The sequence below is a fragment of the Micrasema longulum genome, unplaced genomic scaffold, assembly GCF_059751315.1.
Source record: "Micrasema longulum isolate JH-2025_06_02 unplaced genomic scaffold, ASM5975131v1 h1tg001938l, whole genome shotgun sequence".
Taxonomy (NCBI): domain Eukaryota; kingdom Metazoa; phylum Arthropoda; class Insecta; order Trichoptera; family Brachycentridae; genus Micrasema; species Micrasema longulum.
This window is the reverse complement of record NW_028279112.1, coordinates 89700-104980: the sequence shown is the minus strand read 5'-3', so window position 1 is coordinate 104980 and position 15281 is coordinate 89700. Positions and strand designations below refer to the sequence as shown.

Sequence of the window (15281 nt, the reverse complement as noted above, 5' to 3'; positions counted from 1 at the left end):
TAAAAAATTGTTTGCACATTCTGCTTTTCATACAGAAAACTTATTTTACTTGTAGATAAAATTGAAGTTAAATGTTAACTTTCCACAGTAATCCTAGGTTATAAGCAAGGCCCAGTATATTAAAAATTAAATTTTTCACTAACTGCTCCAGTAGGTCAGTTAGTGGAAGATTTCTTTTTTTTATAAAAATAAATAGAAATAAAATTACTCTATTTATTCATTTGCATTCTTAAAATTTAGCAAACATTTTAATTTTGGGAGCATTTTTAACGAGTTGTAAATAACTCACAATTAGAAAGAGGGAATCGAGTTGTGACAGAGTGGGATTTGAATCTCGGACCTTTGATATATGAGTTCACGACACTACAACAGGACCACAACCTTCAATGGTGTAATTCTGGTGTTTTGATATTTACAGGATAAATAATTAACCAAACAAACCGAGCGTGAGGGTTTAAATAATATTTTGATCCAGTCTTCAATGTTAGGATCTAATGTTCCACTCGAGTTGAGTATAATATAAGGATTCTCTGAAGAAATCGTTTCCAATTTAATGTAAGCAGACCAATCGCAAGATGCTCTTCCTCTGAAATAAACAATTCTAAGTACAGATTTTTTTAAAGATGCAATAGTTTTCATCATCATATTCCCCTTTTCACATCTAGTTTATGTTTTTCTGGACGTGTGAGAGAAGAAAATCCTAGCTAGGGAAAAGGGCTGTATTTCTTATTGACCAATCAGTTGAGCTCTGGTCTTTGAACAGTTAACACCGCGTTTTCTTCCGTCTCTCTACCAGTGGCAGGCCGTGACTTATTTTAAAGGTAATCTACAAAAAATGTTCATTAATTTGTATCTACATATAAAGTACATAATATGTTTGTAATATAATTATAAATGGCTTTTTTCTGTGGTTCTGTGAAAATCAACTCAAACAGCAATTATTATTAACCAGCGATATACAAAGCTTTATTCTACACTATTTAATATAATACTAATATTACAATGACATTCGGCAGTGACTATCAACACTGAGCACTGGCTGATTCCTTTTAAAATGAATAATGCCAAAAACGGCCACAGCGGACGCCACATGTCCTATGTGATACATACTATGTCAAGGGTTTCCTATCAAAGAGAAATAGTCTTACGAAAATAATGTTCAAAATACTAGTTTCCAAATAGAGAATCTTCAAATAAAATTTGTAATCTGCAAGCTTGTTTTAGTACTGAAAAAGCCAACTTGAGTTAAGGATGTAAAATATAGTGTACTTTTTTGTATGGAGGATTAAGCTGGGGTAATCGGCTAGTTTCATCGTTCACTGAGAATGGGATTTTTTTGTAGGAAGATATAAACGGTGGTGGTGATTTATAATAAATAAAAATTATTTCATTTATTTTCCCATAAACATAGTTACTATAAAACATTATTATCGAAAGTGAAATATAATTGTAAGCTGTGCATAATCACTTATTTTGATGATTTACCCCTGCTCTCTACTCGCTCCACTCTGCCGCCGACTACCTTCACCTCTCTACAACACTTGGACCAGGTGGGTAGTCCTTTTCAGGGCTATCGAAGTTGACTAATTGTAGTCTGGTGCAGTTGTGCCCCCTACCTTGCGGCTTTACCTTGCGGCTTTACCTTGCGGCTTTGCCTTTCGGCCCTGCCTGGCAGGGTGGCCTCCCGCTCACGACAGGAAGCCTGACTGTGGCAGACGCGGGTGACGAACCAACAAAACATGTAGTAACGAATACGTTACGGACCCGTGGAGCGCTACATTGGTATACCAATCAGGTAAGATGATTGTCTTTACACTTATGGGCCCCGATTATAATGGGAAGTTAGCAGAGTTATCTTCAACTGTCTATAGAGTAAAATATTTTTTTTAAAAACAAAAATGTAGAAAAATTTAAAGTATCATCGTCAGTAACATGTCTGAACAAAAAAATCAACGAAATATACAGAAAATTATGTTTTCCTTCATAGACAATTGAAGATAACTCTGTTAATTTCCTATTGTAATAAACACGTCTTTAAAATAAACATAATGTCAACGTTATGAAAAGGACTATTAAATCAATTTTATATACATTTTAAAAGAAGAAACTTACACATTAACGAAAGGCAGTGAACTTATTTTGAAGTCGCCACAAATAACACTACTAAAGTTTATGTTGTGTGGAATAGTTTTTAAGATGGGCAAAAGCGGCAATACTTTCACAATAACTGGAATGATAACGCCGTAAAAAACCTAGAACGGAATAACCTTATTTTATAAAACATCAAAAATTAAACAATATTTAATATACAGAAGACTAAATAGAGGGAAATAATTCGTTTGTGTGCGTGAAAAAAATTAGTATAATGTGTATGGGATGATGTTAAAACGATGTTTACTATGAATAACAACTGCTATCACAGAGGTTATTTATAAACAGTACCCCCTTTGTATTTAACCTCTGGAGGGCAATTATAATCGGAAGAAAATACTTACCAAGACATGTCGATATAGCCGGCTTTGTGATACCGAAGTAGATAGAGATAGACTGGTACAAATTGCTGTTTACACATGGACAATGATCGGATCCTGGGACAGAACAATACTGTATTGTCCACGTGCAAACGAAATTGAAGGCGTTCCATTATTGATTTGTGTATTGTTACCATTGACATATTATGCACAGACATGCTCTATAGAGTAGATTATTTTTAAAAGTAGTGACACAAAAAAGGAACACATAGTCATTTTATTTTTTGTTATTTTACAATTTATGTATTAATAACAAATTACAACAGGGATGGAGAATACCTTAGAAAAGGGAATATGGAAGTCTAGGCATCTACAGGGCTTATGACCTGTCATTGGCTGGTTTAAGTGGCCACTTTACACACTGTGTAACATTCACCATTTTGCCTGTGTTTGAACATCCATATTTCTTCATTTCTTCCATTTGTTGATTTTAGTGAAGTTAAATAGCTGAAACCTTTATTGTTGTGAATAGATTCATCTGACTGAATAATTTCACATACTAGGCAATGCCTGAAAACAATTTTCCAATTTCTAAACTTCTTCTTGGACCAGTTGGTTTTTATTACAATATTTGAGTTTTTCCAAATGTTTGTAGACAAAAAACTCCCGAGGGGGTGAAATCCAGTCTTTTGTCTACAAACATTCAAATATTGTAATTTAGGTATTACTTTTTTACATTTACGGTAGTGTGGGGTGTCCCATTACTAAATAAGTTACTAAGTTTGTTTATTTATACCAGAACGGACTTCAACCATCCTGCATATGCTACCAAAAATTGTCGGATACTCATTTTTGGTAGATAAAAAGTTTGTATTTGAACGTTGACAATCAACATTCGTTTTAGGTGGATCCCAACCAGGTTTTTTCCTCATAATTTCGACCCATTACTGGATTCTTAGGAACGAAAAGAGAATAATTAACTCACGTTTATTATGTTTTAAAAACGTATTTCTATCAATGCATCACTGTAACTAAGAAGAGCTTCGCAATTGCACCACTAGGCATAGTTTGAGGTTTATCAAAAAATAATATTTATATTTGAATACTTATTGTTTTAAGCTTTGTCAATTACTCATGAACAAATATTTACCAATGAAAAGTTGCACAATCCTTTTTACAACGTTTATCTGAAAGGTTTTCACACGTTTTTATGACACAAGTAGGCATTTTTGTTTTGATTCTAAAAGTCAGCCTAGTAGGCGGTTGAAGAACGACTAAACACGCGTTGGGCATGACTGAGCGTTTGGACATGAGTTAAGTGTCATCATTTTCGAGGGCTCAAGGCACGTCTATGTGTGTGTGTATTATGTCATTGACTGTTACTGAGAAAAATGTTTAAAAAATCTGTCATCTTCAGGAGATACTTTGATCCAATAAATAAATACCTGTATGTTGATGATACAGGTTAAAATGCCATCAAGTCCGGTTGCTGAAGAACAGTCGATAATATTAGGATTGATTTTAACAGTGACACACATGTTGGCTACCATTCCTTTTTCAATCTTAGTGGGAATAACAACACTGTCAATCCATGCTGGGAGTTTACTTCGCTTCAATACTGTAACGTGAATTTCGCACGGAGCATAGTTCACAATATCTGTATCAAACATTACCTAGGGAAAAACGTTTAATTATTTCATCCACAAATTTCATTTATGTTATTGTAATGCAATCTTAGCAAATTCTTAAAATATCAAAGTTAAATTCATTTTTAATGAGACTAAACCACGTTAGATGGAGACTGAGATAACCAGAAGACGCTGCATATTCATGTTAAAATGCTTTTGTGTGATATAAATTCCCTGGTAATAAATTTAATTTTAATTTTAGTGCCGTCGAAATTGGCGTTTATCGCATTTGAGTACAGCTTTATTCTTAAAATAGGTAATACTAGTCGAATTTCTGAAGAATTTCAAGGCTTTTAAAAAGTTTTCCAATCATTTCGTCGAATTAATAATGTCCAATCAATTGAATCCTAGTCAGTGAAGAATTCATTTCCCTCCCTTTTCAATCCAATGAAGTGATATTATGTACTTCTGGATTACCAAAGATGCTAAGGCTACCAGATTTCAGAGTTTCTTCGGGCAGCTTTTCTCGTTTGGCAACGAGCAACTTTTCCATACATGTGGGCACCGCCAAGGAGACAAAGTGGTGGGCAAAAAAGTTCACACATATCGCACACACACATGCACCAACACTGTTCCCTATACACCATTAGATGCAGATAAAGGAATAATGTTGAAGCTTTATGATATTTTTTTTTGTATTATGTTTTATTGTAATAAATAAAAAAAAACACTTATGTTCTTTAGCAAAATCAAAGCTTACATATTTTCCCATAGGCACAGCACCAAAATCAAGGCACTTCTGCCGACTGGCAAAGTCGAGGAATGATTTGTTAGATTTATAGGACAGCGGTTCTCTTTTATCAAGGAGTGGACTAATGTGCTGATAAACTTGTATTCTCTCTATTGCCAGATCTATTTCCGATGCATTTGGAAGCCCCTGTTAAAAACATAAAGTAGACATGAATATAGCTATAGTAAGTGATATGGCAAGATTGATTGATATTGCCCGCCCCTGACCTGCTTTGAGTTGACCAGTCGAGCTGATGTGTATGCATTACGTAGCCTAATATGCCTACGAGTAAAATACAGACAAGTTGAAATCTGCAACGGTTAGTTGCAAAAGGCCGCTGACCACTGCAAAATACTACAAGGTGCTGTTTCATCAAGACAATGCTTCAGCACACAAGGCTTTAGTGTCAACGTCTGCTATTCACGAAGCTAGGTTTGAATTGTTGGAACACTCCCAATATTAACCTTCTACCAGCTATTCCCACAACTCATGCACAATAATTTTTTGGATGACAATGAGGTCATGTGCTGTGTAGATGCGTGGTCGGCAGGGGTCGGACCAACAGTCTATCAAGAAATTATAGAAATGTTGGAGCATTGTTGGAAGAATTGTATACAAACCCATCCCTGCTATTCCGAACGTTCTTGTGGCCATAGAATGCACTTTGGTAGCGCGTATTTAGTATGTAAATACGCTTCTGCGGCCACGAGAGCATTGTAAAAAAAAATAACAGGCACAGCACACAGCCTTCTCTCAGAAATTATAGTATTTTATAGTAAAGTAGGACCTAAAACCTTCGGTTTTTACTTTTGCATTGCTTGGGACCTCGACCCCGCAACCAAGGCTTTGCGATCCTGGGGGTCGCGACTCACTGTTCCAGACAAACCTTATTTGTTACGTCAATCCAGTCGTTTTCCAGTAGAATGTCAAAATAGTGCTTGGAGCAAGTAATCATTTCGTCATATTTCATCTCCTCGTCCATTTCTTGAGAAATGGGTGTATTGTGAAGTAACGAGTCATCAATATCTCGGTTGTAAAGTTCAAGATAATAATTAGACAGTTCATCAGATAATGTTCCAATAGCAGTATAAGCTACTTCGGGACATACCTGAAATGAACACAAAAATATAGAGTGATGGTTGTTAGGAAGTAGAATTCAATTACTGTTATAGGTAGAAGCATCGAATATGGAACACAGTGGATGAATGACGAACTTCAGCCCTGCGGGAAATTGGACACAAAAAAGTTTTCTTACGTGCGGTAAAAGTTAAGAGCGTTAAATGGGAGTATGGTAGTTATCCGTGGCTCTATCCCACTGGGTTCCTCTTGGGTATGCTTGGGACCAATAGTTTACAACTTAGAAGGGATGGGTCTACACTGACCCATTTTTTCAGACTGTTAAGGGGTTTCATCGATAACTCAGCCATTTTAGAGAGTATCAATTTTTATGTTCCTGATGGCTATCTCCGACAGCGTCAGCACAGACTGTTTTACTTCCCGGTTTCCAGAACCAACCTGCCTCTGGTCATGCCGATTGGAAGAGCAGTCAAGCAGCTGAACATTATCACTTTGGAGATCGACATCTTTCACATTAGTGAAACTATGTTTAAGAGGCAAATACTCTTGCTATTAGAGAGTATTATACCTTAATAATGTCGAACCATTGCTCAAGGGTTCTTGGTTTGATATAAAGTTCCAATTTAACGTCTTAAATCCTTTGTTGTTTGTTATGTTACTTTGTGAATAAATAAATTTGAATTTGAATTTGTAGGAAAAAGTTTCCAGAAAATGTATGAATAAAATAATAAAAAATACAGTAATAAAAATGAGCTACTTTGAATGACGTCACTGGTTCATGTTTATTTATTTTTTTATTTATTCAAAATTACACTAGTTTAAATATTAATTAACTTATTAAGGCTTTTTAGGCAATGCCCGTGTCAAGCCATAATAATGAACATAAAATATACATAGTAAAATAAATTAGATTAAATTATAACGACATGTGATGCGATAGAATAACAATCTAGACAAAAAAGGAATAAGTAATAAATAATAAAATTCCAAAGAATACAATGCAAAAAAGATAATCAGAAATAATTTTTATATATATATATAATATAAATAATTTTTATATAATCAAATATTCAAAATAATGGTATCATTAAAATCAACAAAATAATAGTAAAATATAGTAGTATTAAAAAAAAAAAAACAAGAGTATCATTGAAATCAACAGAAAAAGAATTTATGTATAAAAACATAATTGAAATGATAATTTAGATATGTTTTCTAGAAACTCACTCAATAAACTCACTCAGTAAGAAATATAAGAAAAAGGAGTAATAAATAATATGCCAAATAATAGTATGTACCAAATTAAATAATACAAAAATACATAATAAAAAAACATAAAAATGGTAAAGGTCATTCAAAAGAAAAATTTCTGCTCTGCAAGACATTGTATTTGCTTTAACGTTACATATTACATATACATATTTTTTTTATTTGGTTACAAGACTTCAAAATGAAATATCAAGTAGACGAAAGTGATCATTGTTGACATTTCCTTCTGTTTACGTTCAACGAGAGTATAATAGGAGAAAATAAATAAGGAGAATACATTATTGACTAATTTCAAGAGTGGAGGAGACTCCTAGATTCAGCTAAGGGCCACTCAGGGCTTTCGAGTTTATGATGATGATGATGGGTGTTAACATTAATATAAGTTGTGCCTGTTTTATTCCAAACTAAGAGAACAAGAGGACCAATTAGTCAATGATGTATTCTCCTTCATTATTTTTAGAGACGTAATTAGAGGTTCCAGTAATTGAAAAAAAACTCATTGCTTTTGAATTTCACTAGATACACAGAAAAAAAATCTTTAAATTCGTGTATATTTGAATGCACACTCGGGCTGAAAAGTTTAAATAGAACACTTACCAGAGTTGAACATAATGGCAGATCAACATCAATTTGTGGGAAGAATCCCCATCCTTCCAGTTGTATACAAATAGGATCAAAGTGCGCAATCTTCATCTGGAGACATTTATCAAACTGTCCAAATAAACCCGGATTGATGACAATCGTAATCTCAACTGATTGTTCGGATTTCAAATTACCAGACATCGGAAAAATCGACAAGATATGCATTTGGAAATCAGTCGTCGATTTGTTGACGTCCCTAGTCAATTCAGATACAGAAAAGTCAAAAGACAACCGGCCACTATTCGAAAGAGTGATTTTCTTTGTATAAGTTTCATGAAATATGCAAACACCATAGGATATAGAACGGCTGTCTAAAACGTATTCAATATCACTGCTTTCCGCGTGGATCTGGAAGTATCTTGTGGGTCCCCCTTGTGGATAACACATAACAATTGTTTTTACGTACACAGGACTCCCTGGACAGAAAACGAGTTCGAGATTTTGAGACTCGAATGGATTTAATTTTCCCTTTTCCGGCGATAATAATAAGATGTCGTGTAACGAAAGCTTATTCGACTGCGAGTCTTCGTAAATGTATTCAGACTCCTCGGCGCATGAAATTTGGCTCATTGAAGGATACAGTCTTAAAAATTCAGAGACATTTCGACGAAGGGTATCCTCGATGAAAAAAAAAGACTCGTGTTCAGCGGCAAATATAACTCTGGCTGTGAGTGCTTCTAATGCATCTTGCACATACTCGATATTTATTTTATTTTGTATACTGATGACTTCAGAAAGAATTTCAAGTAATATTTCTTCCATTTCATTATACACTGGATGATCCACGATAAATAGGTGTTTAGAAAATATTGTCTCAAAAATGTCTTGGATAAATTTTTCATTGCTTTTTTTCGCCAATTCCATTTTAAGAGATATGTGCGAAACTGTAGAAAGGTCGCTGAGTGAAGTCAAAGTTTCAACTGAATCCGGCTAAAAAAATAAATTCTTAAAAATAAACAGATAAGCAAAACTAAAGTGATGAGCAGCAAATAAATGTAGTAATGTTAAGAGCAACTCTGTAAAACGCGAAAGAGTTTGTGTATCTTGGAACCAGAATCACCTGAGGTGCTATTCTGAACCGCTCTTGCGTCCGTAGAGAACACTTTATCTTGTGTATTTTGTATATAGACACACGAGATAAGTGGTTTTTCTACGGCCGCGAGAGCGTTTGGAATACCAGCCCTGGGCTTGTAGAACAAAAAGAGAAGTTGACTGCCGCATACATCAAACGAGGCTTGCGATCAACAAAAAATCGAAGATTTTCGAGTCAAACAACGTAAACATAAAACTCCGCAAGCAACTTACTGAGACAAATGTATGGAGCATATTGATCTACGGTTGTGAGATACGGTGTCTTACTAAAAGAGATAAAAAAAAGACTAGAGGCCTTTGAGATGTGGTGCTGCAGAAGAATATTAGGAATTTACTAGAAGAGAGACCACATCACTAATGACCGGGTTCTCTGCAAAATTGAAGAATGGAGGCACCCAATCAAAACCATCCAGAGGCGAGTCCGATGAATCGGCCACATTCTACGCCATGAAGGTCTCCCCCATGACATAATAGAGGGAGTGGCTGAAGGGACAAATTACAGAGGGCGTCCCTGACGGGAGTATTTGGAGCAAGTGTGCGAGGATTTGAACTGCGCTTCATATGTTCAGCTGAAGAGGGCTGCAGAAAATAGAGACCAATGGAGGACGAGATGCAGGACTTTACTGCAAACCAATGCCCAGGATTGAGACTGCGAAGAAGAAGAATTTTATGTGTGTTTATTCAAATTAAAAATATTTTAAATAACAAATTTATGCATGTATAGACTTGTCTATACTGATGTATCTTTTGGAGTAAGTTGTGCAGTCTTTTTAGTTTTTAATATATTTCTACTACGGCTGTTCATTGAATTGTTTCAAACAATTTTTGTTCCCAAAATGTTGATATTTCTGAATAAGTAAAGGTCTAGAAATATATCTCTGAATAAGTGAGGCTGGATAGGTGGCGCTGGATAAGTCTGGATACATAACTCTGGATAAGTAAAGAACTCAATGCATAGCGCTGAATAAGTGATGGGCTGAATACAAAGCTCTATTTATATGTACCTCTGAATAAGTGAGGGGCTGGATAAACACGTTGTCCCACCTCATTCTATACTTGACAGTCAGCGGAGTTACATTCTCCATAACAATAGTTACACTTTTGGAAGAGCCAGGAATACACTCGATATTCAGATTTATTGGGGTAAATATAACATCGGGATAGTTTATTTCTCCCACCAGTTTTATTTTTTCCTGTAAATATAAAGCAATGTGAGCAATACATAAAACAACTTTGTGTAAAAGCTTTGTTACTTTACGCACGTAAACATTATTCTCTACCTTCCGTTACAAATACAAGAGTTACTAGATACTCCACCCTGATGCTGCAAAAATATAAATACAACCTACAAAGAGGATTGGCCTACTACTCGGTTAAAGTGTACAATCTACTTCCATTATCTATAAGGACAATTAGTAAGTTCTCACAATATAAAATTGCTATTAAGAAATGGATAATGGAGGTGGGTTGCACACAGATCGATGAGTGGATCAAGCCAAATAGGTAAAATGTGTGTACTGTTTATGAAATTTGTTCTATTGGTCTATATAAATTGAGTCGAAAACATTTGTCCTGAATTCCATTTCTATTTCACACAAGATGCTAATCTTTATCGGCCCATTAACAAATGAGCCCATTGTATGTGAAGTAAACCAACTGACAAAATGGTAAAAGTTTTAACTCTATGAGATTTTGTCTTCATTTCGATAGCTCAGCTCCATACAGAGATAACTAGAAGTTGCTTGTTTTGAGTAATGGCTGACCAAAGTTTTGGCAGACCTAAATTGATTTGTAACAAATAATTATTCACATCACCTTAAGTTTAGTATATATGAATACATTTATGTAAAACATATACACAATGGTTACTCTAGTTTTAGGATTAAAGGCGTTATGCAAATAATCACAATATTTTAATTAGTTATGGAGCTGAGAGATTGTTAAATTCATTTATTCCCATATGAAAACATTTGTCTTCTGAAAATCAATAGTTTTTAAGAGTTTCACCTTTGTAGAATTGAAAAAGTATGTTTTTTTAAATATAATTAATAGTCTAATTTAACACATAATTTTTTTCGTTATCCCTAACTGGATTACTTAAAAAATTAATAGAACTGAGCCATTGATTTGTTCTTTTTTTTTCATTTTTAATTTGTAATATTTTTCAACAATGTTTTGAATATGTCCAAATGTTTGCAGACTGGCTGGATTTCCTTCCTAGGGAGTTATTCAGATATAAATTTGTTGCAACAAAGGGAAAACATTTTTGAGAAGGGAACATGGCAGTCTAGGCATTTACAAGGGCTTATAACCCGTTGTTGGCTGGTTTGAGTGGCCACTTTACACACTGTGTAACTATTCTGCCTATGTTTGAACATCTACATTTCCTCAACTCTTCCATCTATTGACTTTTATGAAGTAAAAGAACTGAAACCTTTATCATGTGGGTGAGATTCGTCCGGCTGAACCAATTCACCTACTAGGCAACGGCTAAAAACAATTTTCCAATTTTTATAATTCTGCTTATACCAGTTAGTAGATTCAACAATTTTTTTAGCATGTCCAAATGTTTGCAGACTGGCTGGATTTCCTCCCTAGGGAGTTATTCGTATCTAAATTTAGAAGAATCTAAAAGTCAACAGATGGAAGAGTTGAGGAAATGTGGATGTTCAAACATGGGCAGAATGGTGAATGTTACACAGTAAGTAAAGTGGCTACTTAAACCAGCTAATGACTGGTCATACGCCCTGTAAATGCTTAGACTTCCATATTCCCTTCTCAAAAATGTTTTCCTTCTGTTGCAACACATTTAGATCTGTAATATATATATTTAACTAACACAATTGTTTTATACAGCAAAAAAAAAGCTTTTTGGATTATACTGATACAGAAATGTAACATAAAAAGTTTATACACTTCATCTGCAATGGGCTGAAATATGCAAAAACACAAACCTTTTTTGGGTGACCTACATATTTGATGACCAGTGCACTTGTGAATTTTTCCAACCTGTAATTCTGTCCAAAACTTCCGTTGAACAATAAATTGATGTTGATTTCATCTTTGGTTGTCAAGGTAAATAATTGAGACTGCACTAAATCAAAATACTCGCCAAATTTCTTGATCACATCTTTAATATTGTCAATATCAAAGTTGTTGTCACTTTCTGCAGTAATATTGGCGTCATTTTCATTCAGTTCTAGTTGGTACGTGTGCATGTTTGGATCATTCGCCAATATATCGGAGAGCATTTTGGAACAAATAAACGGGCACTTTTTATTCGTGTTTATGTCCGAAGCCGTCTTCCCTACGACTATTTGGAAAGGGAAAGTTGTACTGATCTCAATTTCAATATCAGCCAGAGAGACATTCTTCAAAACAACGTAATCTAAGAGAAAAAAAATAGGATTATGATACAATTAGATGAATCTCACCCGCATAAATAAAGGTTTCAGCTCTTTAAACTTCACAAATATCAACAGATGAAAGAATTGAAGGAATATAGATGTTAAAATATGGGCAGAATGGTGATTGTTACACAGTGTGTAAAGCGGCCACTTACACCAGCCAATGACAGGTCATAAGCCCTGTGGATGCATAGACTTTTATATTACCTTCTTTAAAATGTTCTTCATCTCTGTTATAATATGTTAATATTAACAGCTCCCCAGGGAGTTGAATCCAGTTTTTGTCTACAAAAATTTTGACAAACTCAAAATATTGTTGATCAATCCACCTAGTCCATGAAGAAGTATAGAAATTGAAAAAAAAAAAAATCAGGCGTCGCCTAGAATGTAGGTGAAATAATTCAATGAGATGAATCTCACCTGCATAAATAAAGCTCTTTCACTCAGGTCATAAGCCCTGTGGATGCCTAGACTTCTATATTACCTTCTCTAAAATGTTCTTCATCTCTGTTGTAACATGTTAATATTAACAGCTCCCCAGGGAGTGGAATCCAGTCCTTGTTTACCAAAATTCGGTTAAGCTCAAAATTTTGATAGGATTATATTCACAGCCATTAAGGCTAGACGGATGGCAGAAATATTATTGAAAAACTCGCCAAGAGAAAAATAGACGCAATACATTTTTTTTTAAATGCATCCTGCTAAAATGTCTTGAAATCCTCATAAAAAGAAAAATGTGCGTCCAAATAGTAGGTCATAAAAGCCCTGCTCGTAGGACTATGGACATATTCTATCATCAACAAGTATAATGTGTCGTAAAACGTAGTATTTACAAACCTAAAACAAAGAACTGTTTTTCATAAGGTCCCTGGTTAATTTGAAAGTTCACGAGGCGTTTGGATGTTTCGATCTCGGGTTTGATGAAAGAAACAGAAATTTCAGACTCCAATAGCAACTCTTTCTTCCCAAACTCTATGGCCCCGTAAAGATACCAGCGCTCCCGGACAGCTTGCACCTTGTCCGAATGCGCTTCCACAGATATGACGGCATTCTCGAATGTAGCGAGCCTTACTTCCGATGGATTAAAGTGGAAGAATGTACTAGAACAAAGCATTAAACATTTTGTACTGATAAACAAATACACCTGAAGTTAGTCAGAAGCAAGGAGTGGGGACAAAGGCTTCTTAAAAAGAGGGTTGTCACTCTTTACATATGCATTTGTGATACATAATACAAGGACACTGTACAGTCTGTTATACTCATATAAATATCATAATGACGGCCGACATTGGTGTTCTGTATTTAAGTGTACATGTGTACAAGTTATATTTGTTTGACAATTTTTTAAGTTTGTCCAAATGTTTGTAGACAGGCTGGATTTCCTCCCTGGGGAGTTATTTAGATATAAATTTGTTGCAACAGAGAGGGAAAACATACTCGAGAAGAATATATTGAAGTCTATGCATATACAGGGCTTATTTATTTAATAAACGCCCAGAGGGCTCTTACAATATACAGTTAAAAGTACAGAAAATAACAAAAATTAAATCATAACTATTACACTCAACATGGAATTCATTCTAAACATAAAAAAAAGAAAATGGAAATAAAGTGAAGATGAATGGAGAAACACATTAAATAGGGGAGAATCGAGGGGATGGCCATTCGATGATCTGTCATTGACTTTGTTTAAGTAGCCACTTTGCACACTGTATTACGTTCACAATTCTGCACATGTTAAAATATCCACATTTCTTCAACTCTTCCATCTGTTGACTTTTGTGAAGTAAAAGAGCTGAAACCTTTATTATGTGGGTGAGATTTGGATTTGAACATACTTAAAACATTGTTGGACAAAATATTATTATGTATTTTTTACCTTTTTATAATATGCATTTATCAAATTTAAGTTTGAAATGTATGTATTATTTAAAATAAATTAATTGAATTGAATTGAAATTTAATTGAAAATTATCTAATATATTTGAACATGTGATATAATTTTTTCTCTTGTGTGTTGAGGTTTACTCAATGATAGTAGTTTCCGAGATATTAATTAATAAAGTGCAATTATCAATGCCGGTTAAATCACAGAAACAGGCGGGTTAAATAATATGCCACTCATCTTCCACTTTCCATTATGTTGTATCCCAACTCAACACATGGCTTTTGGTTCAATGGAGTTTGGGATATGTTACTATTTATAATAAGTGAAATTATGTTTACAGAAGTTCACTTTATGACTGAAAATGACATTTAAAAAATGATTGGATCATTCATTTATGCCCAAATTTGGATCCCATGTTCAAGCTTAAACAAGATGCTCGTATTCGAGGCCACAGTCTCAGGCTGGAGAAAACGAGATTCAATCTAAATCCACGGAAGTATTTCCTGAGCAATAGGGTTGTTGATGGTTGGAATAAGCTGCCACAAGAGCTGATCTCAACGTGTAGTCTCAATGGGTTCAAAAATGGACTAGGTTTGTTTCGGAAAAGTTAAATGCGCCAACAACTAACTTTAGTTGAAATAGATTTAAGCATATCAGCTTTAAGCTGTTCGCTTAAAATAAATAATAATAATAAATTTAAGATCTCTCGTATTCAATCTGTTAGAAACAAACAAAAAAATATTGCGATTGCTATAAACACGGGTTTGAGTATATGTGAACGGTGTTTCAATGCCGGCTCAATGTGCCAGAGGTTACTAGAAACATATTGTTGTGATGTGCCGTAACCTCTCCTCATCGCTCTGGCACAGACTTGAATCGGGACTGCATCATGCCGCACCACGACACATCACACTGGAGCAATATAATTATGTCCATAATATGAATTGATGTAATCCTACCATTCATCTCAAAGGTAAATCCTTAATATTTTGTAATTAATGTCATGAAATTATTTTT

At 34.6% G+C, this 15281-nt stretch overlaps 1 protein-coding gene across 1 annotated transcript in view; it reads right to left on the bottom strand.

Moving 5' to 3' along the window:
• Positions 1-441: 441 nt before the first annotated feature.
• Positions 442-15281, bottom strand: part of LOC148273490 (axonemal central pair apparatus protein HYDIN-like) — a gene marked incomplete at its 3' end in the record, with an annotated part of 34517 nt that continues 19677 nt past the window's right edge. Inside the window, exons 17-25 of the mRNA XM_088238639.1 lie at positions 13214-13476; positions 11924-12357; positions 9974-10162; positions 7833-8807; positions 5776-5997; positions 4860-5036; positions 3917-4144; positions 2113-2252; positions 442-586 (exon numbers count right to left, since the gene is read on the bottom strand). Of these exons, the coding sequence (XP_088094765.1) occupies positions 442-586; positions 2113-2252; positions 3917-4144; positions 4860-5036; positions 5776-5997; positions 7833-8807; positions 9974-10162; positions 11924-12357; positions 13214-13476 (2773 nt within the window). The remainder of the gene's footprint in view (positions 587-2112; positions 2253-3916; positions 4145-4859; positions 5037-5775; positions 5998-7832; positions 8808-9973; positions 10163-11923; positions 12358-13213; positions 13477-15281) is intronic.